General features: G+C 38.1%; 1 protein-coding gene and 1 long non-coding RNA gene across 2 annotated transcripts; both read left to right on the forward strand.

Moving 5' to 3' along the window:
- Positions 1-1,739: 1,739 nt before the first annotated feature.
- LOC103709432 (N-terminal acetyltransferase A complex auxiliary subunit NAA15-like) lies at positions 1,740-25,484 on the forward strand. The gene is made up of 26 exons (XM_008794755.4): positions 1,740-1,897; positions 3,909-3,987; positions 5,450-5,532; positions 5,666-5,815; positions 6,268-6,383; positions 8,931-9,036; positions 12,963-13,034; positions 13,217-13,332; positions 15,942-16,074; positions 16,914-16,991; positions 17,156-17,209; positions 17,316-17,386; positions 18,476-18,530; positions 18,625-18,720; positions 20,950-21,078; positions 21,184-21,266; positions 21,344-21,574; positions 22,452-22,584; positions 22,664-22,774; positions 23,082-23,213; positions 23,796-23,852; positions 23,953-24,050; positions 24,136-24,194; positions 24,273-24,384; positions 24,481-24,581; positions 24,726-25,484. Exons 1-26 carry the CDS (start codon positions 1,847-1,849, stop codon positions 24,923-24,925), a joined length of 2,706 nt encoding a protein of 901 aa, XP_008792977.2. The 5' UTR covers positions 1,740-1,846; the 3' UTR covers positions 24,926-25,484.
- On the forward strand, positions 13,339-15,278 carry LOC120106155. Its single transcript, XR_005508378.1, has 2 exons — positions 13,339-13,677; positions 14,577-15,278. It is a non-coding gene; the product is annotated as an uncharacterized LOC120106155 (long non-coding RNA).
- Positions 25,485-26,797: the final 1,313 nt, after the last annotated feature.

Raw genomic sequence — 26,797 nt, forward strand, 5'->3', positions numbered from 1 at the left:
TAATTATGATTTACTATATTTTCTTGAGAGAAGAATGATGCACGTATTTAAACTAACCAGTGCATACATTTACAAAGAATGTGTTCGGTATGTACATCTCAAATGAACTGCTTGCTCCCATGCTTACGCCTTTTTCTCATAATAAGAGGTTTTTGGTTTAATTCTTTGATGGTGCATCTGAGCAGCATCTCTAAGAATCCAAATCTAGTCAATTATAGCATGAGTGGGTCTTCCTTTATCTCAAAAATATATATATGCATCTCGAGGATACAAACTATTGGGCCATTTGATGCACATCAATATTGAGTTCATGCCATCCATAGTGTCAGGGCTATGAACAGTTTGATTTTATAGAAGGATATTATAGAACAGAAATAAAATTAACAATTTTAAAAATCTAAAAATAATAATGACCATGGTGTCATGACATTTCCATGGTGTGACATAGGACAGTTCTGTTTCCCTATGGTAGACTCCCTTGCAAAGTTCTCTCTCTACTCATTGCATATTCATAGTCACGGGTCTTTGCAAAAGCTAGCATCATGTTTTATTTTTTTGGTCGGTACGGCATTGATTCAAGGGATGCTGACCCATTATTCATGATTTTTTTTTTTTTTACAACAACGACTGCTCGTACTGACCTGGCATAAGTACAGCTAGCAAAATTAAAATAAAAAAAATAAAAAAAGGGTCCAAAAATGTTCTCCTAACAAAACCACAGGACCTCTAGCTATCTTGTTTGTCTTCTGGTACACATGTACTGCCTTGAAAGCTCTACACTCTTCCATTAGGGCGGAGTCTTCCTTGAGGATAATTCGCCCTGCCTCTAAAATTAGTTTGGCATAGATGATGCCTTCTCAAACTACCTTGAGATCCATCTCTATGGTTGACAGTCTACCAGTGCTTCATCCTCCAGCAGCAATTAGTATAGCATCATCATGATTCGTGATTCAAGACTCTAGTACATGCAACACCGCTAGATGATCGCGAGGCGTGGATCAAGGAAACTAGCAAGTAGGTTGAAAGCATGTACCGACAAATTGAGCCACGGATTTGGTTGCTTGGTGGAATTCGCACCTTGCCCGGCTACGAAGTACTCCTAGGAAATGTGCACGAAATCGACTACCAAGTATTTTTTGAAATTGACTACCCAAAAGTCATAAAAAAGGAACTAGCCATTTGTTATTCCTAAAACCTTGACCCGACTCAGATGATAGAGATAAAAGGTCACCAGAATCTGATACCAACTGGACCGGACCCTACGCTTTGGCCGTTGGCCGGCCCCGTCTTTAGCCATCCATCCCCATACCATCCGGTCCGTGGCACAATGGCGATTTCAATCGAATTCGGGGTCCTTCACTTCCGTGGTGCGGAACATTGTAAACTAAATGCACCATCACCGTGTGACTCACGCAAGCGCATGGAGGCGCGATCGTAACCATCCGATCGTCGATCCCGTCATCAAATTCTTTTCAGGGACCAGATTAGCTCCGACGACGATCGGATGCAGCGATGGCTATGCGTGTAATGCAAGTGATGCGTCCGATTTAAGGGCGATGGGCGGCCGATGATCGTCGAAAGCGGTCCAGGAAATGTCGGACCGAGCCCCGCCCGGTCTCGCGAACCGGACCGTAAACGGGAGTCGATCGGGCTCTCTCTTTTCGTCGGTCGGTCAGCTTGGTTCTGAAGGGTAGTAGGGTTGCAGCCAGCCAGCCCATAATACTATTATTTACCCCTCGCTGCTGTCTTGAGGCCCAGTCTTTCTCCAAACACCTATCGCCCTCTTCCCTCCCCGCTCCACCGTTTCTCTCTCTCCGCTAGGGTTTCTGCCGCGCTTCCGCCCGCGATGGGGTCCTCTCTCCCCCCCAAGGAGGCGAATCTATTCAAAGTCATCGTCGTATGTTCCAATAACTCCCCCTCCCCCCTCTCCCTCACACTCCTTCTTGATTCTTTCTGGGTCGATCCAATCCGCATCGGTTCTTTCTCATCGCAATCGTAAGCTTTGTCTGTTTACAAGGAGTTGCTTCAGTCCAGTGTTTCTGACGGTTTCTATGCTAGGTTAATGCTTTCTTTAATGGAAAATTCGTTTCTTGAAGCTCTGCGGATTCTTGATTGCTATTGTAGCGTGAAACGATCGAATCTTGTTTATTGGAATTAGTTTGGAACTGATTTTTTGAGATCGAATCTTTTATAGCGAGGATCTTGATGCAAGAATGTTGTTTCAATGTATTTGATGCCGAATCAAAATTGGTCTTGGTCATGACATTTAAATATACACTGTCGAGTTTTGCATTCAATTTTTTTTCAGCCAGGTGCCGCAAGTAATGACAGAATGCATTCCACTTGGTTGGTGGTTTGCTTGTTCATTATGCCTTTGAAATCTTAGTTGGTATTGCATGCCCATCTTTTATTTGACGTACTATGAGATATAAAAGACAAAAGAAGTGCTCTTGCTGATTGTCAACATATGGAAGTTTCACCATGGGAGTATCACATTTTACTTAGGACCGCTCCCTTGCATGCACAACTCAATATTCGTATGGTAGAGAGAATTGAAATGCATGGTTAAACAGCTACAAAGAATTTCATGGAGTTGGTTCTGCGCTACTAATTTTGATTATGTATTCGCAGTGAAGGATTTATACACTACCATTTTTCCCAAATGAGCTCTTTTTTCTCCTGCAATTGAGTTGTTATTTTTTTTTAAAATTGCGGTGTTCACCCAGAATTTCTTGTTTTTCTTTCATAAATCTATTTTGTATATGGCCCAGAGCATGGTCTTTCTTGACCCTAATTTCTTTTGTATTGCTTTGTGAATATATCTCATCTTAGTCATCTCTATTTTTCCCTCCTTGTTGGAGAATTGTTTTGGCAGTTTGTTACTTGTTGCTAATAGCAGTTTCAGATATCCATTCAACCTCCATTTCTTTTCTAAAGCAGCTGGTTGCCTTCACAATGGCTCTGTCTAGAAGCAAGAAAACTTGCATGAACAAGTGCTTGGAGACATGTATTACAATTATCTTTAGTGTTACTTTATTGGCATTTAGTACAATGGTTCTAAACATTGAACTGTGACAGGTTTCTCAACCTAAACAGCACTCTGTATAAAATTACAATTTTAAAAAATTCCTTTTGTAGTCTTTGATTCTAGGCAGCAAGCAAAACCCTACTTCAAGCTGGAATGCTGAAAAAAGTTTATGGTAGAATGAGTATGAATATTGGACAAAAGCCATACTCAAGGGTAACTTAATGTTTCTTGTGTTCATCCATGTCATTAGTTTTTCCTCCTCTTTAGATTAAAGTACTTAACCTACCCACTTAGAGGGGGATAAGCCCAACAAGTGACCTCCATGTAGAAACAAAATTCAGAAAATACCAACAGAGATAAATAAGCCTATCTTAAGAAGATATTGGTAGTAAAATGCCATTCAATAATGATAGATCCTACAAGCTTGCCTGAAGAAGTCCTTTCCACAATATTGGTACTAGTATCTGTTGGAACTTCTGTGGTGAAATAGGGAGATTATTTGCAGACCACAAGCTATAATGGTACACCATGAATTTCTTATTGGAAAGGTTGGATTGACTTGTGAAAAGGGCATTAAAATCAATCTCTTATTTGGTTTGTAAGTGCTTTTCTGTAACTTCATCAAATTCTGGGTGCTACTTTCAACTGGTGCGCTACGAAGTTTCATTTACTCTTTCAACAGGGAATTCTGCACTTGTGCAATTCCCCTCTGTGGTTATATAAACAATTATAGAGACTAGTCCATTATAAACAAACTTCAGATCAATAAATTATAATTCATGGAACTGCTAACTTTGCTTAGCTGCTTATACATAGGCACACGCACATATACATATGTTACTTTGTCTTTTTATTTATCTATTTCTTTTTTCTAATGCAGAAATCATATGAAACCAAACAATACAAGAAGGGACTGAAGGCTGCGGATGCCATATTGAAAAAGTTTCCTGAACATGGAGGTATTCTTATAATTGCCATATAGAAAAGTTTTATTTTTTCCACTTGTAGTTTCTGTAGAGGTATTTTGGGTGCATATTCTTTTTGTATCAGTATTTTGAATGATGTTCTTGATACCTCGCAGTATGTTTTGGTTTATTTGATTCAAAAAAATTCTGTTTCATTGTTGGAACTCTATAAGTTTTCTGGGGGGATTTTATTCTAATGTGATGAAAAAGAAACAGAATATTCTGTTATCACGTGAATGCGTTATTTTTTTATTGGATTTTCCTGTTGTATTTTGTAAGCAAACTTGTTAATTGCTATGTTAAAGAGCTAAATACATCAATATCCCACACAACCTCCTATGTTATCTCTCCAGAATGTTCTCATTGTACTTCTTTGTGATTCAATATCTCTTACAGATAAAAGATCAAAAACACATTAAACATGAAATTCGTTGTTCTAAAGTTTGTTTGTTTAGTTTCTATTCCATCAGCTCGAAATTGACTTTGGTGTTTTGGAAAATGTAAATTTGATATATAAATGCAGAAGTGTAAGTCCTTTCCAAATATCGGAGGAGAATCTCTTTAACAAATGAGGCAAGGAAATGGAAAACATGCAGCTAGTTCATCCACAAGTGGAAATCAGATATTGAGGTAGTAGGGTGGAAATATTGGATGTCATTTGGGGAGAGGCTTCGTAGTGCTTGCGATAGGAGGATCAAGAAGTTATTTTTCGTTTCTTTCCACTAGGGGGTTGAGTAGGAAGCTGTCCTCCAAGTCTCCGATTATGAAACAAGAAGCAGAATTTTACAGAATCAGTCGGATATGCGTAGTTTGATTTTCTAAGTTGCAATTGTTTGAGTGATCCGAACAAATTCTGAAGCAGGTTTCCGGAAATAGTCTGGTTGATTCTTCAACCGTGAATGGCTTTTTGTAAGGTGGCATTTCTTAATTTGCTAGTGGCATATTGATTCTTTGGAACTGCTATGTGATGTCCGCGCAAACTGAAATAATATGCTAAGGTGCAGCCTCTTCAGTTTTGTATTTGCTTAATGTTTTAGAGGGTTGCTGGAATAGTCGGGCACTACGGATATCAGGATACTTGTCTATAGTTTCTGTGCTGCAACTACATTACTGCTTAATGTTTCTGAAAATTGCATGCAAATCTTTCATGGAGGGTTTCAATCAAGCTTGCAGGACTTTGAAACTAAGTTGTCTTGTTTTTGGGTATAATGCTAATTTGTTTGAATGTTCTTGATGCACTTCAAGTGCTTAAACTATCTGCCTTTACAGTCTCTGCTCATCCTTTATGCCTTAAATAAAACCATAATATATCAATCTGAGAATTTCATATTATCACCAGTTGCCACCGTTTGTGCTAACATTTAGTTGGCAGCTCCTTAGTGCAATTTCTTTGTAAAATATTTTCATGTTTAATGCAATTTCATTGATGCATTCTTTTTTTCTTTTCTACTACTAGAAACATTGTCGATGAAGGGATTGATATTGAACTGCATGGATCGAAAATCTGAAGCATATGAACTTGTTCGCCGTGGCCTCAAGGTTCATTTACAGAAGTTACTTTTTTGATGCATTATATTTTCAATGTGACATCTCTACGGTTAATTTCTTTGCCTCCTTGCGGAAATATTTTTTATGAAACATCTCTTGGGTTAATTCTTTCACCTATTTGCAGAATGATCTTAAAAGTCATGTATGTTGGCATGTTTATGGTCTGCTTTATCGATCAGACAGAGAATACAGAGAAGCAATAAAATGCTATAGAAATGCTTTGAAGATCGATCCTGACAATATTGAAATTCTACGGGACTTATCACTCTTACAGGTGGGTATGGGAGGACTGACTTTGTTACTGTTGTATGAATTTTTTGTTTAGCAATAAGAATTTTCATTTGATTAAATGAACATGACGTTGCTCTTTTGCATTCCATCTTCATTGTGATTCTCCATATTGTAATATATAACTTCAGCAACAAGTCATGGTATTTCATGATATGACTTTAAGAAATCACAAATTTTTACTGTTTATTGTTTTTGTTGTTTTTCAGGTCACTATATAGCAGTAATATTTTCTAACTTGTTTTTATCTACAACTAGTAGTCTAAATATTTGTTATCCTCTCCTTTCTCCTTGAATGAAAATTTGAGTTACATCCAACTCACATCATAATTTATTGTATTTTATTCTGGCCTAGCAGAATCTTAATGGTTCAGACCAATTTGTTCAAATATCTGTTGCATTTGCTATTGCTGTTAAATACATCTGTCATTTCGACAGGCTCAAATGCGGGACCTGTCAGGGTTTGTTGAAACCAGACAGCAACTCCTGACGTTGAAGCCAAATCATCGGATGAACTGGATTGGATTTGCTGTTTCCCATCATTTGAATTCCAAGTAAGTTGTATTTCCATGCGTCATTTTTCTAACTAAAAGGTGGATATTGTTGTTCTAATTATTGAGCAAAAATCATGGTCATCTATTCTTTATAGGTTGAGGGAAACATTGATATTTAGCAACACTAGAATGTGTTTTCCTAAAAAATGGATTAAACTGTCTAACCTGTCTTGGTTTCAGTTATGAATTGAATCACCAAGTGTACTTTTTTTTAGTTCTTCTAGTAATTCAGAATCATGGTTAAGTCATTTTCTTGTTCTAGATTATGTAAAATGATTATAGATAGTAGATTTGAGCAGGAAGGGTACATGAAAAATACCTGTCGTTGATTCTCTTTTTATATAATTGAAGAGTCTTGCAGTATTATTAAGCTTATATTCACAAGCAGAGTGATCAAAAGAAAAAAGGACCAAAAACAAATTGCAGAATAATGAGAAATGTGAAACATTAGTCCAGTACACCTAAGAAATATATTACTTATTTCCTTGTTTAAAACTTTCCAGTTTTAACATATGGATAGCCAATTCAAAGCTTTACTTTCAGGTTTCAGTTGATTGCCACTGAATAAAATTTTATGATCTTCAAATGCTTCTTTTATCCTTCCAGATGGTCCATTGAACCACGTGTGGGATCAGTTCTGATGCTTTTTGTTTTTTGCTATGACGCATTCATACTTTTGTTGCTTCATGTTTGATTCATGCTTATGATTTTGGTTTTCTGCTTGGTCACAAGCTTGCACCACAGAGAACTATGGAGCAAATGATAATTGTAAATTTTAAAGAAACACTATATAATTAGCATAAATGGTTATGCATGATTTATTTTTAGGTGGATATTTATGGCCCTTGGCGGTAGCTCCCGCTCTCTTGCAGTTTTCACATTGCTTCTGTCAAGTATGGTATGATGAATGCCTTGTTTTATTTTTTCCATGTTCTTCACCAGCACCCGAATCATTATGGGTTGTGGAATTGCTCACTGAACTGTCCTTTTAATTTAGACAATTGCATCATGAAGTTTCCTAGTGCAACTGGTTAACATTTTCAACTTATTTGAGTCAAAAAGCTTGAATAATTATGTGGTCTTACTAACAGTGCATGCAGAAATAAAATTTACTAATGTGAATTTGCTATTGTTTCTATCATTGAAATTCTCTTGAGGGCAGCAGAGATTGTTTGGATCTCGTCTTTCGATAAGTGAGTCAGTTGCTTTCTGTAGCCATAATTCGATGTAACTAGCAGAAATAAGTACCTGAGGTCATCTAGATGTCAATTTAGTTTGCCTAGTGTACTAATTTTTTGATGTTATTTGTGAAATGTCATGTAGATTCAGCAGCAGCCATCAATTCTTATTCCCCAGCAGGAATGAAATTACCTTTTTTTGTGGATTCTGTATGACCTAAAGTCAATTCACTGGTGATCCCTTTGTCTTCTCCTTCTTCAATCTTCCTCCATTGTTGCACTTTATATTCAAAATCTTGCTGAATCTTACGAGGCTGCTACTTAATGCTGTGTAAAGCTACTGAGAAGTCTTGAGAATGCATAGATGACAAGCAGATCAAATCAAACTATTTTTGGTTTGTTTGATATTGTTAACTTGTTTAAAGATCATTTTCATAAAGAAATCTATGACCAGGCTAAAATTGAGCAAGGTGTTCTGAGTTTGGAGCTTGCCTGGTTGGCTGTGATTATTTAAAAAACAGTTGTTTTTTGGGCCTTTTGTTAATAATACTTTATGTAAAAAGAAAACTTGGTGGTGCTGGTGGTAATCAAATTCATTAAAAATGTTTTATTATTCTTCAGTAACACTTGTTAATCACTTTTTCTTTCTTGTTTTAATCATTGTAAACATGAAAAACATGGAAGGATCCCTTTGTGGAGACAGGGGAATGTTGTTAAAGGTTGCATTTTCTTGTTGAGCTAACACATTTGGTCGATTTTGTAGGAGTCCTTAAAAATGTTTCTGAATACTTTTAAATAGCAGTAGTAGTGCATGCAGTGATATATACTGTGGCTTCCATATTTATTGTGTCTGTAAATTGTTTGGTGTTTCTTGTTTACCTAGCATAATCTCTTGGAGAATCTTAGTTTCCTATCATTTTAATTCTTTATTTATCCCATATATGTGGTAGTCTAGCACCCATTTATGAAGGTTACTTGAACTTTGATTTTTTTTATTCTTTATCATCATCTCCCAATCTTTGCTCCCCCCCACCTTTTTTCTTACATAACTAATAGCCAATGAGGTATAAACTTGGGGCCTAGCATCCTCATTTAGTGCTTATACTGCTAACCCTATATTGGTGGTATTCACGCTACTGATGGTAGTAGTTGACTTGCACTGTTGTTCTTATGCTGCCCTATTGCCAAGGTCATAATGGTAGGGATTGTAAAATATCTTCAAGCATCCTATTACATTTTACCTTCTATATCACACAAACAGGTAATGTTAGAAATTAATTTTGATCCTTAATTATTGCTGACATGTTTTCTTCCACTGTAGGTTATACTATTGTCCTAATTATTTGTTGTTATTGTGCATATATTTTAGTGGTTCAAAGGCGATAGAAATCCTAGAGGCTTATGAAGGGACACTAGAAGATGATTATCCTCCAGAGAATGAACGTTATGAACATGGAGAAATGCTCTTGTATAAGGTAAATAATATGTTATTATGAACCCTTTTGTCTTCATTAACTTCAAGATCTTTTTTTTAACAAAAGAAAGTAATGGCATAGATATTAATTTCCACTTTATCATAGGCTCACTAGCATTTTGCTACAAGCAAGATTTTAGCTATTAGCACGGTGCACAAGCAAGGGGTCATTGCTTGGTGTAATTGTAAATAAGGACTCAAGTCCCAGTAGGGTGTCCCGCATGACATCAAAATGGGGGATCAACCTCAATGTTGGGACAGGACCATCTCGTCATTATCCGACCGTCCTGATTGGCATGTCTTAAACCATTCTCTATCCCAAGTAGGGCTGGAAGTGGGCCGGGTCGGGCCACACCCCTACCCAAGCCCGGTCCGACATTTTTTTTCGGGCTTCGGGCCGGGCCGAGGCTCGAACAATTTTACAGGAACGAGGCCCGAGCCCGGCCCGAGCCCGTTTGGGCCATCTTGGCCTCCCCAACCTTATTCTCCTGGCAGAATCTCAATATCCTCAAGCTTCTGTCAACAGCTCTAGGAAAAGAGCTTGCCATCCTGTTAAGAAACTCAAAGGCTTCTTCCATGCTGCCTTCCTTGTAAAGCCCGTATAGAACACTATTATAAGGACTAATGTTGTCTCCATGTCCTCCTCTCTCCTCTTCCATCAAGCTCACAACCTTCAACCCATCTGCGACCCTCCCTCCAAAGCACAATCCTCGAATCAATGTATCAAAAGTTTCAAAATTTAGACTGATGTCATCCATCCTCATCTCTTCAAAGAGCTCCATAGCCAAGCCGAGCTTCCCCGAATCACAGAATCCAGAGATCAAGGAATTGTAGGTGTGCACATTGGGAAGAACTCCTTTATTGTCCATCTCCTTCAACACCCGCCGCCCCACCTGCCCTTCATCAGGATGCCGAAGGTGCGCTCGTCGCCGCGGACGCCGAAAGCTGCCATTTTTCAACGGAAGAAGTCGCGGGCGAGGTCGATGTCGTGCTGGACGAGGGCGTCGAGGACGGAGTTGAGGAGGCGGAGGGAGGGGGAGCGGTGGGGGCGGAGGAGGTCGGGGACGCGGAAGGCGCCGCGGGGGTTGCCGGCGCGGGAGAGGGCGTGGATGAGGGAGACAAGGGTGGTGTCGTCAGGAGGGGAGGGGAGGGCGGAGAGGAGGCGGAGGGCGGCAGTGGGGCGACCGGAGGAGAGGAAGGAGCGGAGGAGGGCGGTGGAGGCGGCGGGGAAGGAGGGGATGCGGGCGGCCCATCGGAAGATGCGGAGGGCGGCGGAGGGGGTCTTCTGTTGAAGGATGAGGCCGGTGAGGTCTTCTTCGGGGGTGGGAGTTGGGGCTGTGATTGGAGTGGGGAAAGAAGAGGAGGACGAGGAGGAGAAGGGTTTAGAGGGGAGGAAGGCTGGGAAGAGACGGCGGATATAGACTGGGGAAAGAGGAGATTTTGAGGGGTTGGGGAAGATGAGCATGGGACTCGGTATAACAAAATTCCCAATTCGGGCCGTGGACCGTGGTCAATTTCGGGCTGGCATTGGGCTCGGGCTTGGTCCGGGCCCGGGCCGGGCCAATGGGAAACCCGAGCCCCGCCCGAAATAAAATTGGGCTTAAGAAATTCATTGGGTCGAGCCCATAGCCCGGCCCGCAGGCGGCCCGACCCGATGGGCTTCGGGCCGGCCCGAGCCCGGCCCGAAATTCATTGGGTCGAGCCCATAGCCCGGCCCGCAGGCGGCCCAACCCGATGGGCTTCGGGCCGGCCCGAGCCCACTTCCAGCCCTAATCCCAAGTGTCGGGACGAGGCGAGACGGTAGCACGCCCCATTTCATAGGCAAACAGGGATAGCCCCATCCCATAGGATTTAAAATCTTGATTATAAAATGGTTGGACTGACAAGTACAATGGCATGGATTTGAGTTCTAGAGTAGCCATTTTCTGCCAAAAAAGAAAGCCAAATGTTAGGACCATAGACTGTTATGCCACCCTGCCTAGTACTAGGCATACCAGACGGTACCGAGTTGGAATCGGTGCGAAAATTATATTGAGGTTGGTATAGGTCCCGTATTGACCTATATTGAGCCGTACCGAGGCTCACTGAGATGTACCGAGGTGTGTACTGACCTATACTGAGATAAAAAGCGAGAAAAATAGCTCAAGATATGTATCGGTACAGGTGCATACTGTACCGTACCGACCTGTACTGTATTGAACCGGTAATGTACTGGTGTGGTACCCGATACCGAGATTGCAGATCTTGGTTAAAAGTGTTCCTAGTTCACCCCCCCTAACCTTGGATTGCTATGACTATAACTGGGTAACATCCTTTTTAGCACGGTGCACAAGCATGATGTCATAAAAAAGAGAGTGCATCTACATGTTCTAGTTCCTACGACGAGTTTGAATTTTTTTTTTAGTTTATTGCAAATTGAATTAAATTTTTCATTATTGCACACCAAAATTTGATTGCAAATCGATACAATAGTTAAACCATATATCAAACCAAATTTATCTCTCATGATCAAGTAGCATGAACCATGGTATCTTTCATTATATAATTCTTTTCATTTTCCGTTTTTTTTAGGTGGCGACTCCATTTCTATTTTAGGGTCAAATTCACTTTTTGTCTGTCACCCTGATATCGGATATAGTACAGTTGACGGTTCACTACCGACTTAAACCCTAAGACCAAACTTGTGCCCTCTTAGAACAACAGCTCGCCATCGCCTCTCCCTCGCACAGACCCCTTGAACGACGGGAAAAACGGAGTTGTTGAAGTTTCATCTTATGGGAAGGATGAGAGAGCTGCTGCCAGATTCGTTCCCGCTCCTGATTACAGGAAATAGTGGTGAATGCTAAAGTCTGAAACATTGCTAGTGGAAGGTTCATCTTTGGAATAACACAAGCAAATGTATTATATAGATTGTACCTTACGGTGGTGTATCTAGTGGGCTAGGCTTGTGAAAAGGTGTGATGAATGTGAAATTAACTTTGAAGATTAGAAGAACTCCATACTCCATGAGTAGGTCATATTTGGCACATTTAGAGTCACATAGCTTTGGCAATTAATGGTGAAGTTCTCGAAAAATAAAGGATGTTGTCATTTGGTTTATGAGGATTACCATGAAGAACCTATTGAATAGAAACTTCAACATTTGGTGAGGTGGGCTGGACATTGTTCAGTCTGTTAGAGTAGGGATTTAAATGAAGGATTTAGAAAGGCAGATATGCAGACACGGCAAAATTGACATGCAATTTTTTAACATTATGATAGAATTTTGGTTTTGTTAACCGGCTCATTCAATATGTTACAGTGCTAATATGTTCTTGTCAACTTAGTCAATTTCTGATGCATACCATCTATGTTAGTTAAACTAACATACTTTATGAAGTTAAAAGTTGAGGATGGGGCAGAAAATACTTCCATGACAACTTGCAGCGATCTTAAATAACCAGATATGCAAAACTTAACACACATGCCCATTTACAAGATTAGAAGCTTTTCAGAAAGCTTACTGCAAAATGGAATTGACCCCTAATGAACAAGAAATCTTCTTAAGGTTGGTTTATGTATCTTTTGCTGATATAAATTTGTAGGTTTTTTGCTGAAAGTTAGTCAACGAACTACTTGATTTTTACATCTTTGGATATCTATACAATGCATGATAATCTTTCGTTATGGGAAGTTTTGAACCTTTTAAGTTGATAAATGCATCCTCTACTTCGTGCATAAGTTGCAGTTCAATAAAATGTTTTATTGCCTATTAGTAGATTGTTTCCTGCATAGTCCACATTATTTGTATGTGGGGTCCCTTTTTTTTTTTTGGTGTGTGTGTGTGTTGGGGGGGGGGGGGTACAGTTTAGTCTTACATTGGTTCTTCTCTCTTCATCATAGTTATCCTGTGGATTTTCTGCTTGTACTTAAAGTAATTTTATGCAGATATCTTTGTTAGAGGAATGTGGGTTGCCCGACAAAGCGCTTGAGGAGATGCACAGGAAAGAGGCTAAAATTGTAAGTGCAGTTGTGATGCTACTTGAGTTATTGAATGTAAAATGCTGGGTTATGAACATGTTTAACAGTAAAGACAACATTGTTGCATATTAACCACTTCACTTAATAGGAAATAGCCGTTGCTGCAGCATATTCTTGTTATCTGATTTTTTGTTAATACTGCTTTCTTGCTAATGCATCAGGTTGATAAATTAGCGTACAAGGAACAAATGGCTTCTATGCTAGTGAAACTTGGTCGCGTAGAGGAAGGAGAAAAACTATATAGGTCTCTGCTATTTATGAATTCCGACAATTATAGGTAAGCTGTTTGGTTATTTCTCACTTCAGGTTGATGTGAGCTTTTAATTATTGATTCAGCTGATTAAAATTAACTCACCCTGAATGGGTGAAATGTTGTTTTTTGGTTTTTTTTTCGTGGAATTGTTGTCTATTATAAGAGTGTTCTTACTTTTACTTATCGTGCAATAAAATCTACTTTTGCAAGTTTTTTATTAATGAAATTTCAGCAATTTTGAACTGGCTGCTAAATGCCTTTAGCAACTTAGCTATCTTTGGCACTGATTGATCCTACTGATGGTTGATCCTGCTGACGGTATTCTTAAACTTTTTTTAATCATTGTGGTTAATCTTCATATAGATAGAGGTGAAACCCTATGTTTATTTGCAAGACTTTTCACCATTGCTTGCTGTTTCTTTTCCTATTAGAGACTAAATTGTCAATAGTACCTCCAATGTCTCTTTCTTATGCCTTTTAATGATTTTAGTTGGGCTATCATGCATGACTGACTTGCCTTAACTATTAATTGGATGTACTGAAAGTCTGGAACGTTATGTTTTTTCCTTGACATGCTCTTCAAATATTTACCTAAAAATCATCATCAGAAGGATTGACCAAATCAAATCATGTAACCAATTGTGTGAACATAAATCATATATGTTTAATCTGTTTATCTGTCATGCCAATTGGATATGTAGATTCTGTGCACCTTCAGTACTTGTGCAGGTTTTTCTTCTTTATTGGTCAAACCTGTGAGTGAAAGGATAAAATTAGCTGGTAAGTGAGAAATTTGCAAATTGGAAATATTAGATTTTCTTAAAGAAAAGGTGGATAACACACCCAGCATATTGGCTTCAGGAAGACAATAGGGCTGGAAGGAAAGTATTCTGTTAAAAAAACCAGCATGAACCAATTCTAGTGAGTCTCTCAGTAAGTGGGAGTACTAGTGGAGTAGTTGAATTACCTTAAAGGTATTTAGAATTCTTTATGCTACGTATTGTATCTTGACTCAGTTAGTTGCACTCACGCCAGATTAACGTGAGTGACTGTTTTACCCCCCCCCCCCCCCCCAAAAAAAAAAAGGTATTTAGAACCAAGTGCATAAACACTGCTGTTTGAGAAACATCTGTGTGGGTTAATCCAGTCCATGGTGTGCCACACTGGTGTGAACCGTCCTATTTCGGGTGCACCATACCGTTCCAATACTATATTGAGACTCAGTATGGGAGGCCGAACCGATTCCCATATCGATTGTACCGATAGAGGTGAAACCCTATGTTTATTTGCAAGACTTTTCACCATTGCTTGCTGTTTCTTTTCCTATTAGAGACTAAATTGTCAATAGTACCTCCAATGTCTCTTTCTTATGCCTTTTAATGATTTTAGTTGGGCTATCATGCATGACTGACTTGCCTTAACTATTAATTGGATGTACTGAAAGTCTGGAACGTTATGTTTTTTCCTTGACATGCTCTTCAAATATTTACCTAAAAATCATCATCAGAAGGATTGACCAAATCAAATCATGTAACCAATTGTGTGAACATAAATCATATATGTTTAATCTGTTTATCTGTCATGCCAATTGGATATGTAGATTCTGTGCACCTTCAGTACTTGTGCAGGTTTTTCTTCTTTATTGGTCAAACCTGTGAGTGAAAGGATAAAATTAGCTGGTAAGTGAGAAATTTGCAAATTGGAAATATTAGATTTTCTTAAAGAAAAGGTGGATAACACACCCAGCATATTGGCTTCAGGAAGACAATAGGGCTGGAAGGAAAGTATTCTGTTAAAAAAACCAGCATGAACCAATTCTAGTGAGTCTCTCAGTAAGTGGGAGTACTAGTGGAGTAGTTGAATTACCTTAAAGGTATTTAGAATTCTTTATGCTACGTATTGTATCTTGACTCAGTTAGTTGCACTCACGCCAGATTAACGTGAGTGACTGTTTTACCCCCCCCCCCCCCCCCCCCCCCCCCCCCCCCCCCCCCCCCCCCCCCCCCCCCCAAAAAAAAGGTATTTAGAACCAAGTGCATAAACACTGCTGTTTGAGAAACATCTGTGTGGGTTAATCCAGTCCATGGTGTGCCACACTGGTGTGAACCGTCCTATTTCGGGTGCACCATACCGTTCCAATACTATATTGAGACTCAGTATGGGAGGCCGAACCGATTCCCATATCGATTGTACCGATACTGTACTAGAGTGGTACCAGTATGGGCAGTATGGGGTCCGGTATCGAAATGGCGAACCTTGGTCCTGTCAGTCATCTGCAGTTAATTGTTAACTTTCTATGACATGACATATTTTTATGAAGCAGTCATCTCATTCCATGGATGTTTTTTTCTTTTTTTCCCTTGTAGAGAAGGGAAATCGGTAAGGTGGTCTTGTGAAGCTCTCGTTAGCATTGGGTGCTCAAGCTTGATTTTTTTTTTCTGTTGTTACTGTTACAGTAGTTCTACTTTAATTGTTATATAGATATGCACGATATTGCTCAATGAAGTGGAACTGTCAAAGGACTGAAGTTTCTAGGTTTAAGGCTACAAAAACAATCAAGCATGATCTTGGGAAGCACTAGTTGAAAGTGATAACTGATAATTTACTGATCGATGTTACTTATTTTTATTCAGGTATTTTATGGGCCTGCAAAAGTGCCTTGGTTTATATTCTGAAAGGGGTCAATATACATCTGATGAAGTTGAACGGTTAGATGCCTTGTATAAATCACTTAAGGAGCAATACAGTTGGTCATCTGCTGTCAAGGTAAACTGGTTACTCATTCATTATCTTCAGCCCAGGATCCTGGTCTTATTTTGTGCACTGCTTATGCTGTTTTAACTCAATACTTGTATTACTTCAGAAGATCCCTTTTGTTTCATGTTGGAGAGTTCTGCCCTATTTATTGTATTCTGACTACCTGTCATGGTTGCTGATTGTAAACTATGATTTCATATCAAATTTTTGGATCACATATTCAATCAAAGCAACAACCTATTTAAAACACATTCTTTAATTATCAACTTATTTCACTTGAAGTGAGTGAGAGTCGCACAAGATATTCTTATCAAAAGGAAAAGCTCAAGGTATTCCTTGTTGCAGTATGTAATAGCGTACTACTAGATTAAAAATTTTGATGCAAAGAATGGCTGCATTAACTTTGATCCGGTGATATCTTTAGGTAATTGCTTCAAAAGAAAAAAATGGATGTGTTAGAACATGTAGGAAGATAGGCAAAATTTTAATTATTGCAAATACTTTGTGTTTGTGGTAATTTGATACTTCGTGCATGTTACCATTATCAGTGATATTCTAGAATTTAAATTATAGGCCAATTATTGTGAGTTTTGTAAGGGCAATGTCTGCATGAGTATTACAAGCAAAGTAGTGAATGCCGAACACAAGGATAATGGTCGTGTTTTCGTATTCTGTCATTTTCTGCAGTTTCTTGAACCAGATAGGTGAGCCTCTCATCTTGAGCAACACTTGCCTTTTCCTTTAATCTGTACTACAGTTTTCCATGTAATTCCTGTCTTTCAATCTGGGCAATATTCTACTCATAATTACCATAATATGTAGTGAGTCCCCCTTTTTTTTTGGCTCAGCGAATACCACTTGATTTTTTAGAAGGTGACAAATTTTGGGAGGCAGCAGACTTCTATATTAGGCCTCTACTAACTAAGGTAATAGGGGTTTTGCTCTCATAAATTTATTTTAATTGTATGCACTGTTTTGTACTGAATTATGTTGCTTTTTGATTTGAGTATTTCTCATCACTCCACTGTCTTTCTATTATACATATTGTAAACAATTATAGCTGACAGTCATTTCTTCTATACTCATTCAGGGTGTTCCTTCATTGTTCTCTGATCTTAGCCCATTGTATGACCACCCTGGAAAGGTTTGCTGAGTTGTTTGTCATGCAGCATAAAGTATTAAAAACACAGAATTGTAGATTATACAAAGGAAAGCTTAAGGTGTGATGAATTTCTGCACGTCCTTGGCAGGCATGCATTCTTGAACAGTTATTCCTTCAGCTGGAAGATTCTATTAAAAAGACAGGATGCTTTCCTGGAAGGTAATCCTGGGACTGCTGTTATGTCAAGGTGCTATTAAAATCATCGTGAATTTACATTTAAATTAACTTCCGATCTTTGAATTGGATGGTGGAACTCTATCATGTTGAGTTGATTTAGTTTGGACCCTTGAAGGTATCATCGTATTTAATCAAAATGGTAACAAATTTTGAGGTTGAATGAACTGTAGTCTGTTCAAATCGTTTAGTCATAAGTAGTTACCTATGCTGTTGTATGATATGTCCAAGACATCTGTATTTCTAACATGCCAAGAGAGTCACTATGAGTTTGTTGCATGTATTTGAATGCCATCTTTTCATATGCCTTAAAATTTGAGAGGAGGCAACTGCAAAATTTGGTTTGAGTTTTATAATTGATGAGGCTGTTAATGCAGTCAGATGCATTAGGATGCGGCTCACGAGTAGTTAGTTCGGCATCCTTTCAGATTCTATCATTTATATCACATAAATTTGCAACCTCAGTAATCTTGCTTCAAAATTTTTCCCAGAATAATTACAAATTATAGATGTTCATAGATCATTTGTTTTGTAGCAAATTTAGGAAAAGTGTGTTAAAGATGTGCCAGTAGTAGCATAATTAGTTACTAGGCTACTAGCAAATTTTTTGGTTACGTGCGTCAAATGCTATAGTATAGCTGGCCAACTTACAAATGGTAACTCATACTTGCTTTGAAGGCTTTGGAAAAAGAGAGGATGCGGGCCATGATATTTGTTGAAAATTTGAAATGGTGAGAAAAGTATAGAAAATTTCCTGATGGATCACGTTAAAAAATACCTGTCGAGATGTGTTTGATGAGAGTCATTTAAATGGTTCTGATTGTTATGATATGAATGACAGCCAGTAGTGTAAATACGAAATCTATGTTATGTATTCTGTTCTTAAATTGGATTCTAACTAATTTTTGAGCCCAAGAAGTTTCTTGATAACTATGGTCCATTCACCATCTTCTTAGAACTCACTGCTTAATCTCTGCCACTTCTTTTATGTTCCGTTGAGATTCATATGTTTAAACTGCAAGATGCTTAAAATTTAAATTCGCAAAGAGATTCTAATTCTTATTCTAATCTTAGGACCCAAAAGGAGCCGCCTTCAACACTAATGTGGATTTTGTTTTTGATTTCCCAGGTTTGGCTTTTGTTACTCTGTGACTTTTAACTATATTTTTGTGACAATTTATGTAGTACGTATTCTTATGCTATGGGCCATTGTATTGGTGCAGCATTATGACAGGAGGGGCCAACATGATATCGCACTAGCTAAAATTGATGAGGCTATCGAACACACTCCAACTGCGATTGATTTATATTCTGTTAAGGTCTGTAAACTTTATTTTTGAGTCATCAATCTTTCTCAAAATTACCCATCATTCTTGACAATCTATTGTTTTGTAGTATCTTCTGAATGAACAGTGTCCTTATTTCCATGTGCAAGTATCTTTATTTAGTTAAATCTGTTCCAGTGATTTGTTGTATTTGTGTTCTAAATCCTGCATAATGCATATATTGTAATAAAACAATGACTCATTCTGCACTCATAAGAAATTCAAATTTCAAAGGTTCCAGTTTGAATAATAATCACTCATTGGAAGTCTTGCATATCTTGTACATGCTCTGCAGAACTTGATAGGTGACAATTTCTATGTCCATGCTTCTACCTTCTCCTTTGGGCAGTCGTTGGTGTTGTCATACTGGCAAAAAAACTTGTATTCACTCTGCACTATTTAAAAATGAAGTACTAGTATTAGATTCCGTAAGCATTTGTGATGAATTTTGCTGAAGTTTTTCAGATTTCCAGATTTTTACCTGTATTAAGAAATTTGCAAGCTATTTTATTCCTTTTTGGGTTAATCCAAACTCTTTCTAAATTTGTGATGAATTTGCCGAAGTTCTGCCGATTTACAATTTTTACCTCTAGCTGAACTATTCTTGAATTGGAAAAATGTCATTATTAGAACCTTGCTGCAGGGCCCTATCACTCTTGGCCAATTCATTGCTGCTTGCACATATATGACTAGGAATACTGTCTTGCACAAGTGTCGCTCCGAACTGTAGCCTGTGGATTCCTAATGAGCCAGAAGTTTGGAGAATGCAGTGTAATCAAGTGCACACCTCTTCATGCCACTGCATGGATCTTGCTTGTAATCTCTAATGACCGAGATAATCAATTAATGAAAACCTCTTTCTCTTATCAGAATCATTGCATGAGAGCATCACTGCCTCTTCCAGCGTGATATAAGGTTTCAATAACACTAATAAACCTGAAGCACAATTCCTCGAAAACAATTATCGTAACAATCATTGTTAGTTCTTTTTTGCATTAACAAAAATGTGAGGTTTATTTTAAAATAAAATATTCGACAGCTTTAGTGGCTATTATTAGTAATTCTGCAAAATAAAAAAATAATAATGATTGCTGACTATGCCATTATTAGTTGAATTAATAACTAATAGTGTTGATGATAGCCACATAATGTGCATTTTTTAAATGCCTGATGTGAAGGAAAAGGAGGTGACAGAAAATATTATGATGGTTTTTACTAACTTTTGTGGACACTCAAAACATTTTTAATCAGAACAAGAAAGTATTTTGTTTTATCCTTGTGAACTACGTTATCAATTTATAACACTCTGTTCATGAGTTTATTTATGTCATTACTGTGTGGTTAATTTAAAAGTGTGTTAGATGTACATCAATGTATTGGTCGCACAACCTTCTGATGTGTTGGTCTTAAATAACTGATGGTGGGGTTCGCATGGAGCACAATTCATGATATTGTTGGTGTCTCTTGCTTGTAGATAGGACAATTTTATGGTATAATGATTCTTATAGTTTGGAGATATCCTGTTATATTATACGCATAATGAAAATCTAAGAAATAATTTTAGTTTAATTGGTATTTCATCACCATAAGCCTTACATTATGTTATAACTAGTGAAAATCATTGCAATAGCATTTTCCCCCAAAATCAGTCATATACAATAACAAAATAATATTACATAATTGTAGAGTGTAGACTGTTAATTAGTTAGTTAAACTTTGATTAGATTTATATTTTCACATGCTCCTCTACCTGCACGTGCAGCATGTGCCAAGCTACTAGTCTGATAAAAACAGGGAGTTTTCACCGCAAAACTAAACCTTAAGTTCTAATTGATCTCTTTAAAAAAAATTAAAATTGAACTGGCATTAGACATATTCTGCAAGATATTAAAATGGAACTGATTAAGAACCCTCCACAATGAGGTTTGGCCATTACATCTTATATGTCTCCTTTTGACATCATAGTTCAGCCCATCTGAATTCATCTGAGCTACTCTATAAGTCTTTCTATGTTTTGATTTTCTTATTGATCATGGATCATTTAATTTCAACAATCTCGAGAAGTCAGGATCATGGTTTGGAAGTTTGGCAATCATAATACACTACTAGATGGTAATGTACTTTGTCATGTGCTTATATGACAAGTAAATTGATGTTAATCTTTTACTTAGAAATAGCAAATCAATCATCTTGTACATTAACATACTATATTTGTCATCACAGGGAAGAATATTAAAGCATGCAGGTGATTTAGCTGCTGCTGCTGCTTTGGCAGATGAAGCTAGGTCTATGGATCTTGCTGACCGTTACTTAAACAGTGAATGTGTCATGCGCATGCTTCAGGCTGATCAGGTACATTGAAAGATCCAAAACCAAAGATCTTCTGCCTACTATGTTGTGCGGTTCTTGTCTTTCTTATGTGGAACTAAATTTTCTTGAAATCTTTGGTTGATTAAGGTTGGGTTAGCAGAGAAAACTGCTGTGTTATTTACAAAGGATGGAGATCAGCACAATAACCTGCATGACATGCAATGCATGTGGTGTGTTGTTGTTACTTTATTTGCCAAGTTTTAGTTTTCTTTATGTTATTCTTATGTGATTCATGTGTTGTGGGAAGGTATGAACTTGCTTCTGGCGAGAGTTACTTTCGTCAAGGTGATTTGGGGCGGGCTCTGAAAATGTTCTTGGCTGTTGAGAAACATTATGCAGACATGACTGAGGATCAATTTGACTTCCATTCTTACTGTCTACGTAAAATGACCCTGCGTGCCTATGTGTCGATGTTGAAGTTTCAAGATAAGTTGCATTCACATGAGTACTTTCATAAAGCCGCAGCAGGAGCTATCAGGTGAAGCTGCCATTTAGTATAATTTAGTTATTTATTTAACTGAACTCTTGAATGTATACTGCTAAGATGCACTTTCTAATGCCTCAACTTTCCTATTCACTGTAATCTTGATTGTTAGCAATGAAATTTTTGGTAATCTTTGTCTCATCGCCATCTCATTTATCTACAATTGCAATCCGATTTAGTTATGCTATGTGCTTGTATCTTAATTAGTTCTATATGCTTCCCTTTTTTCTAAAGAATATGGTGGTCATTCACCACTACTCAGGTTTGAACCTGAGACCTCTCACTTGCTGAGGAAGGTACCAACCATCTGAGATGACAGTTGTTGGCAATCAGTTCTGCTTGCTTGAGATTAAATTTACTTGTATGTTATGTTTTCTCTCCTCATGTCAGCTGCCCTTTTTTTGTGTGCCCAGGTATATTTTAGCTGCATGTTGTCTTGCTATGGCTAATGTCTTTAATGAAGTATTGGTCGTGTTTCACATTCTTATTTCTTTCCATTTATTCCCTTGCAAGCATCTAGTCTCATTTCTCATATTTTTCTTCTATAAAATGTTTTGGTTCTTGGTACATAGTTTGTCTTTTAAAATGTATGATGTGCTGAAATTTGGATTAAAAAAGAATAGGGGGTATAATTTTCTTGTTCCATATCTTTAGGAGGTTACTTGAAAATATTCCTAGTTTGTTCTCTATGAAAGAAAATGCTGAATGTAGAAGGCATGCTGTTGCTCATTGGAGTCATTAATTATGCTATATGATACTGGATGCTACTTCAGTTTGCTTATGCTGTAGTGTTGTGTGTTTTTGTGTAGTTCTGTCTTATCATTCAACTTTTAGAAAATGTGTTAATTATATATTACTTATGTAAGTGTAGATGCTATATGAAGTTGCATGATTCTCCAATAAAGGCAACAACAAAAGAGGGCGATGATATGTCAAAGTTGCCTCCTTCACAAAGGAAGAAACTGAGACAAAAACAAAAAAAAGCTGAAGCTCGTGCAAAGAAAGTAATATTGCCACTCTTTTTTGTCTTAGAAATTTTACAATCTAGCTGTTTTCTGTGATAATATTCTCGACATCTTTTAGGAGGCTGAAGAAAAAACTGAGGAGGAAACAACTTCTGGCTCATCAAAGTCTGGAAAGCGACAACATGCCAGACCTGTTGATTTAGATCCTCACGGGCAAAAGTTATTGCAGGTAATTGTTAATGTGGATTTTTGGTTAATCTGAGTTCCATGGTGTGTTACTCATGCTGAAAAGCCTCCTCCATCCCCTTCTTTGGTGTGGATTTACTACTTCTGCGGGATCAAATGTCTTACACCACTGGACCTGTAGCCAGCCAGTGGTTAATTCTGAATTTTGTGTGTATATATATATATATATATATATATACAGTAAGTGAGGCAGTTGGCACTCAAATTATCAGGTTAAGCAAATTTCAAGTGGTTGGCATCGGATGGTTATCATCTGAATAAGTGTGTTGATACATTATTTTGGAAGGCAGGTCGAGGATCCATTATTGGAAGCTACAAAGTATTTGAAGTTGCTCCAAAATAACTCTGCAAGCTCATTAGAAACACACATTCTTTCTTTCGAGCTAAACATGAGAAAGCAAAAGATTTTACTTGCTTTTCAGGTAACTCCATATTCAATGGCAAATATTGAACTCTCATTCCTTGATACTTGATACATGTTCTTCAAGATATGTATATGTATGTATGCAGTTATTCACCAAATCTCTTTAGACCTTGATATTTACGCTTCTTCCAAATGATTGGAAATGTATTTACTTGTATTTAGATTGTTTCAGATATTTTCTTAGGTACCTGTTGAAATGAACTAAGAAAAAAACATAAGTATGCCACATCTGTTGTTGTACAATTGATTAATGTAGCCTGAGTTATCTATCTAGTGAGTCTGTGTGATGGAAAGAGCAAAATTTAGGTGTCAACAGCTGAGATATCTAGGCTCAGCTGTAATCTTTGATGTTTGCAAGTTCTGACCAAGAAAAGAGGAAAACAGAAGCAAATCCTGAATCAGGTTCATTTGTCTATTGAACTTGAGTTCAATCAGTCACGTCTCCTGTTGTATCAAACATGCTAAGACTTGCGTGTACTTGTCATATCTTCCATCACATTGACCGAGGCATTACTTTATGTGAACATATAACTAAATCTTTTATTTTAACTCTTTTATCTTAATGCTTGTATATTTTCAGGCTGTCAAGCAGCTGCTTAAGTTGGATGAGAACAATCCTGATTGCCATCGGTGTTTGGTATGTCACCCCAGAAGTTATTATATAAGTTTCAGTGTACCTAAATCTTTTAAAGTTCTCTGATTACTTCCATGACGTATCTGGAAATGATTTTTCACAGATAAGATTCTTTCATAGAGTTAGCAGTTTTCCTGCCCCAAAAACTGACACACAGAAACTAATTTGGAGTGTCCTAGAATCGGAACGACGAGACATAAGGTTATCACTGCAAGCCCCTTTGTTGTTACGAATTTGCCTTTTCTTTTGGAATGTATGCGAGTGTTCTAGCTTTTTTCTTTTGCAGCCAGTTGCATGGGAAGTCACTTATTGAAGTTAACCAATCCTTCCTTGAGAATCACAAAGGTTTTGTTCTTGTGCCGTATGTGTTTTCTTAGATTATAATCCCATAGTGGTATTGATTTAATTTGTATGGAAAAACAGATTCTTTGATGCATAGAGCTGCAGCTGCAGAAATGCTACTTGTTCTGGAGCCAGAAAAGAAGCTTGAGGCAATTAAGCTAATTGAAGATTCGACAAACAAACTGGCACCAGTGTAAAGTTCTCTCAAATTGTCAATAATCATATATTCAACATAGATTCTGCAAATTTTGAAGCAAAAACGAAATGATCCTTGAATTCTCGTTAGCAGAGATGGGGCACAGGGACCAGTCAGGGAATGGAAACTTGATGACTGTATTGCAGTCCACAAATTGCTTGAAACAGTATTTATTGATGAAGATGCTGCTTCCAGTGAGTGCCTCAATGCATGAAGTTCATTAAGTCTTCTATATTCATGCTGCAATATATTTAAAATTATAGGAGTTTGATTGTGAATATGTTTACTAGGTACAGAATATCTTTCTACCTTTTGCTTATTTTTTTTTTCCTCTGTAGGATGGAAAGCACGATGTGCAGAATATTTTCCATACTCAACATATTTTGGAGGCTGCAGGAGCTCAGTTGTTTCTTATTCTTTAAATCACAACGTACAGAATGCACCGGAAAATGGAGTTCTGGCCTATCAAGAAGCTAAAAAAGAAGAGACTCGCTCGTTGAATGGGAAATTGCATGCCTTTAAGGACCTGACCATTTAATAGTATGGCATGCTCTCTTTGGCTAACACCTGCACTGGAATTAAAGGGGCTTGATTGATACACAGAGCAAGCATTGCACTGGTGGAATCTGCCGCATGCAGGGAAGAGAAATCACTTTGGAACAGGAATGATCTTGCAAGAGCACTGCTCTGGGACTTTTGTCGGCGCATTGCTGTAGAGTTATGTCGTTGATTTGAGACTAACATCTCAAATGGCTCTTTGTATTACGCTCATTAGTCTGTTCCAAAATTGTATTATTATTTAGCATTGTGAAAATGATGAAGAGGGTCTTTACCTTTCTTCATTCAATCAGCGATTTGGCCATGGTGAGGGTACAGTAGCTTGGAGCTTTTTATGTCCGCAGGTTCAGCGGTCAGACAGCTTGAAGCATAATATTCTTTAAGCCGTGGGTTGGTGCTAATTATCCGGTTGTACTCAGCACTTCATATGGACCACTATTTTTATGTGACCTGTGTTGCTATTCAATTAAAAATTTTGGCATAAACTCTGTATTACTTAATTTGGTCTAAAAAGATGAAAAAAACGTGATACTCTGAAATCTGATTTACAAACGCAGAGGCATGCATTCGTCATTCCTGTAGACGATTTTCTTAGTACATACTTGTGGCAATGCTTGGATTGAATGTATAATTTTTTGGATCAGTGGCACCAAAGCTGGTGGGATTAGCCTGTGTATTTCATGGATGATATCTTCTCCAAGAGCAGATGCATGAACTATAATTAGCAGGCTGCTTGGAGATGAATTATTCCTAGAGTAGAATGAAATTGGTATAGTTTTGCTGCATTAAGCAGGCTTAATTTTTGCCTGCAGTCTCTTCCAAAGCGTATTTAATCTCTCGCTCTCGCCCGCACCCACCCACCCCCGGTGCCGTCTCTCGCTATCTGGCTCTCTCTTCTGTGGAAACATCTCGCTCTTGCTTGCTGGCTCTCTCTTCTGTGGAAACATCTCGCTCTTGCTTGCTGGCTCTTTCCACATTGTCATTCAACAGTAAGAGCAGGAAAGCCTTAGCCATGGGACGCTATTGTCTAATTTTCTGTGCATGTATGTATCCTGATGGTAAGTACATGTTAGGATTGGGGGTATCCAAGGTGATGCATATGGATGAAACGTCACATGATTCAGATGGTTTTGGAAAATCATAGGCTAATGTATCGGCTGTCATAATGCTGGGAAACCATTTATTTACCTTTTTTTTCAGGTATAGCGACAGTATTTAAATCTTTCGATCATTGTTGATGTTTTGGGTGTAGATTGTCAATCTTAATGTTTCATCATTATAATTTGCCTACAGGGCATGCCTAGGAATTATTAAGGGGAAACCAATTGAAGTATCAAACTGGATCCGCGCGTGTTCTTGAAGCCTGGTTGGGTTCTGACGAGGCTTAGGAGTGGTTAGCTGTCTTGTTTTGTGTCCAAGTATATGGATTTGTTCTTGATCTGCATGCATATTGCTTATCAGACAAGTGAAATTCCAAAGTCCTAGTTGCTGATCTCAACTTGGCGGTTTAGACATGTTTCCTCCTCTACTTCTGCAAAAGATCCTGATGCTTATTGCTTATGAGCTATAGGCTGGATCCAGTTAAGCCTAATTTGTGCAGAAGGATCTGGTACTATGATTGTTGTGATCCTCCATCCGTAACGCAGACTCGTTGGAGAGCAGGTGGTTGGAGTAGATGCATTTCTGAATATCTACATGCCGATACCATAAAATTGGACCTGACCAAATCTCACAGTAGATGATGAGTCTAGACTCAAGCTGGGCCAGATCATGTTAGACCTGCAGGCAAGCTTCAAACTAAATACATTTTCTAGTACCCAGTTTTGGTGTTAATTTGCATTAGTTGTCATTA

This window comes from Phoenix dactylifera, unplaced genomic scaffold (assembly GCF_009389715.1).
Source record: "Phoenix dactylifera cultivar Barhee BC4 unplaced genomic scaffold, palm_55x_up_171113_PBpolish2nd_filt_p 000480F, whole genome shotgun sequence".
Lineage (NCBI taxonomy): Eukaryota > Viridiplantae > Streptophyta > Magnoliopsida > Arecales > Arecaceae > Phoenix > Phoenix dactylifera.

Bases quoted from the DNA above. Each gene is read 5' to 3' on its own strand.
- LOC103709432 (XM_008794755.4), top strand. From the start codon at position 1,847: ATGGGGTCCTCTCTCCCCCCCAAGGAGGCGAATCTATTCAAAGTCATC. The intron at 13,333-15,941 runs GTAAGCTGTTTG...ATTTTTATTCAG, and splicing joins ATGAATTCCGACAATTATAG to GTATTTTATGGGCCTGCAAA. The intron at 22,585-22,663 runs GTAATATTGCCA...GACATCTTTTAG, and splicing joins CTGAAGCTCGTGCAAAGAAA to GAGGCTGAAGAAAAAACTGA.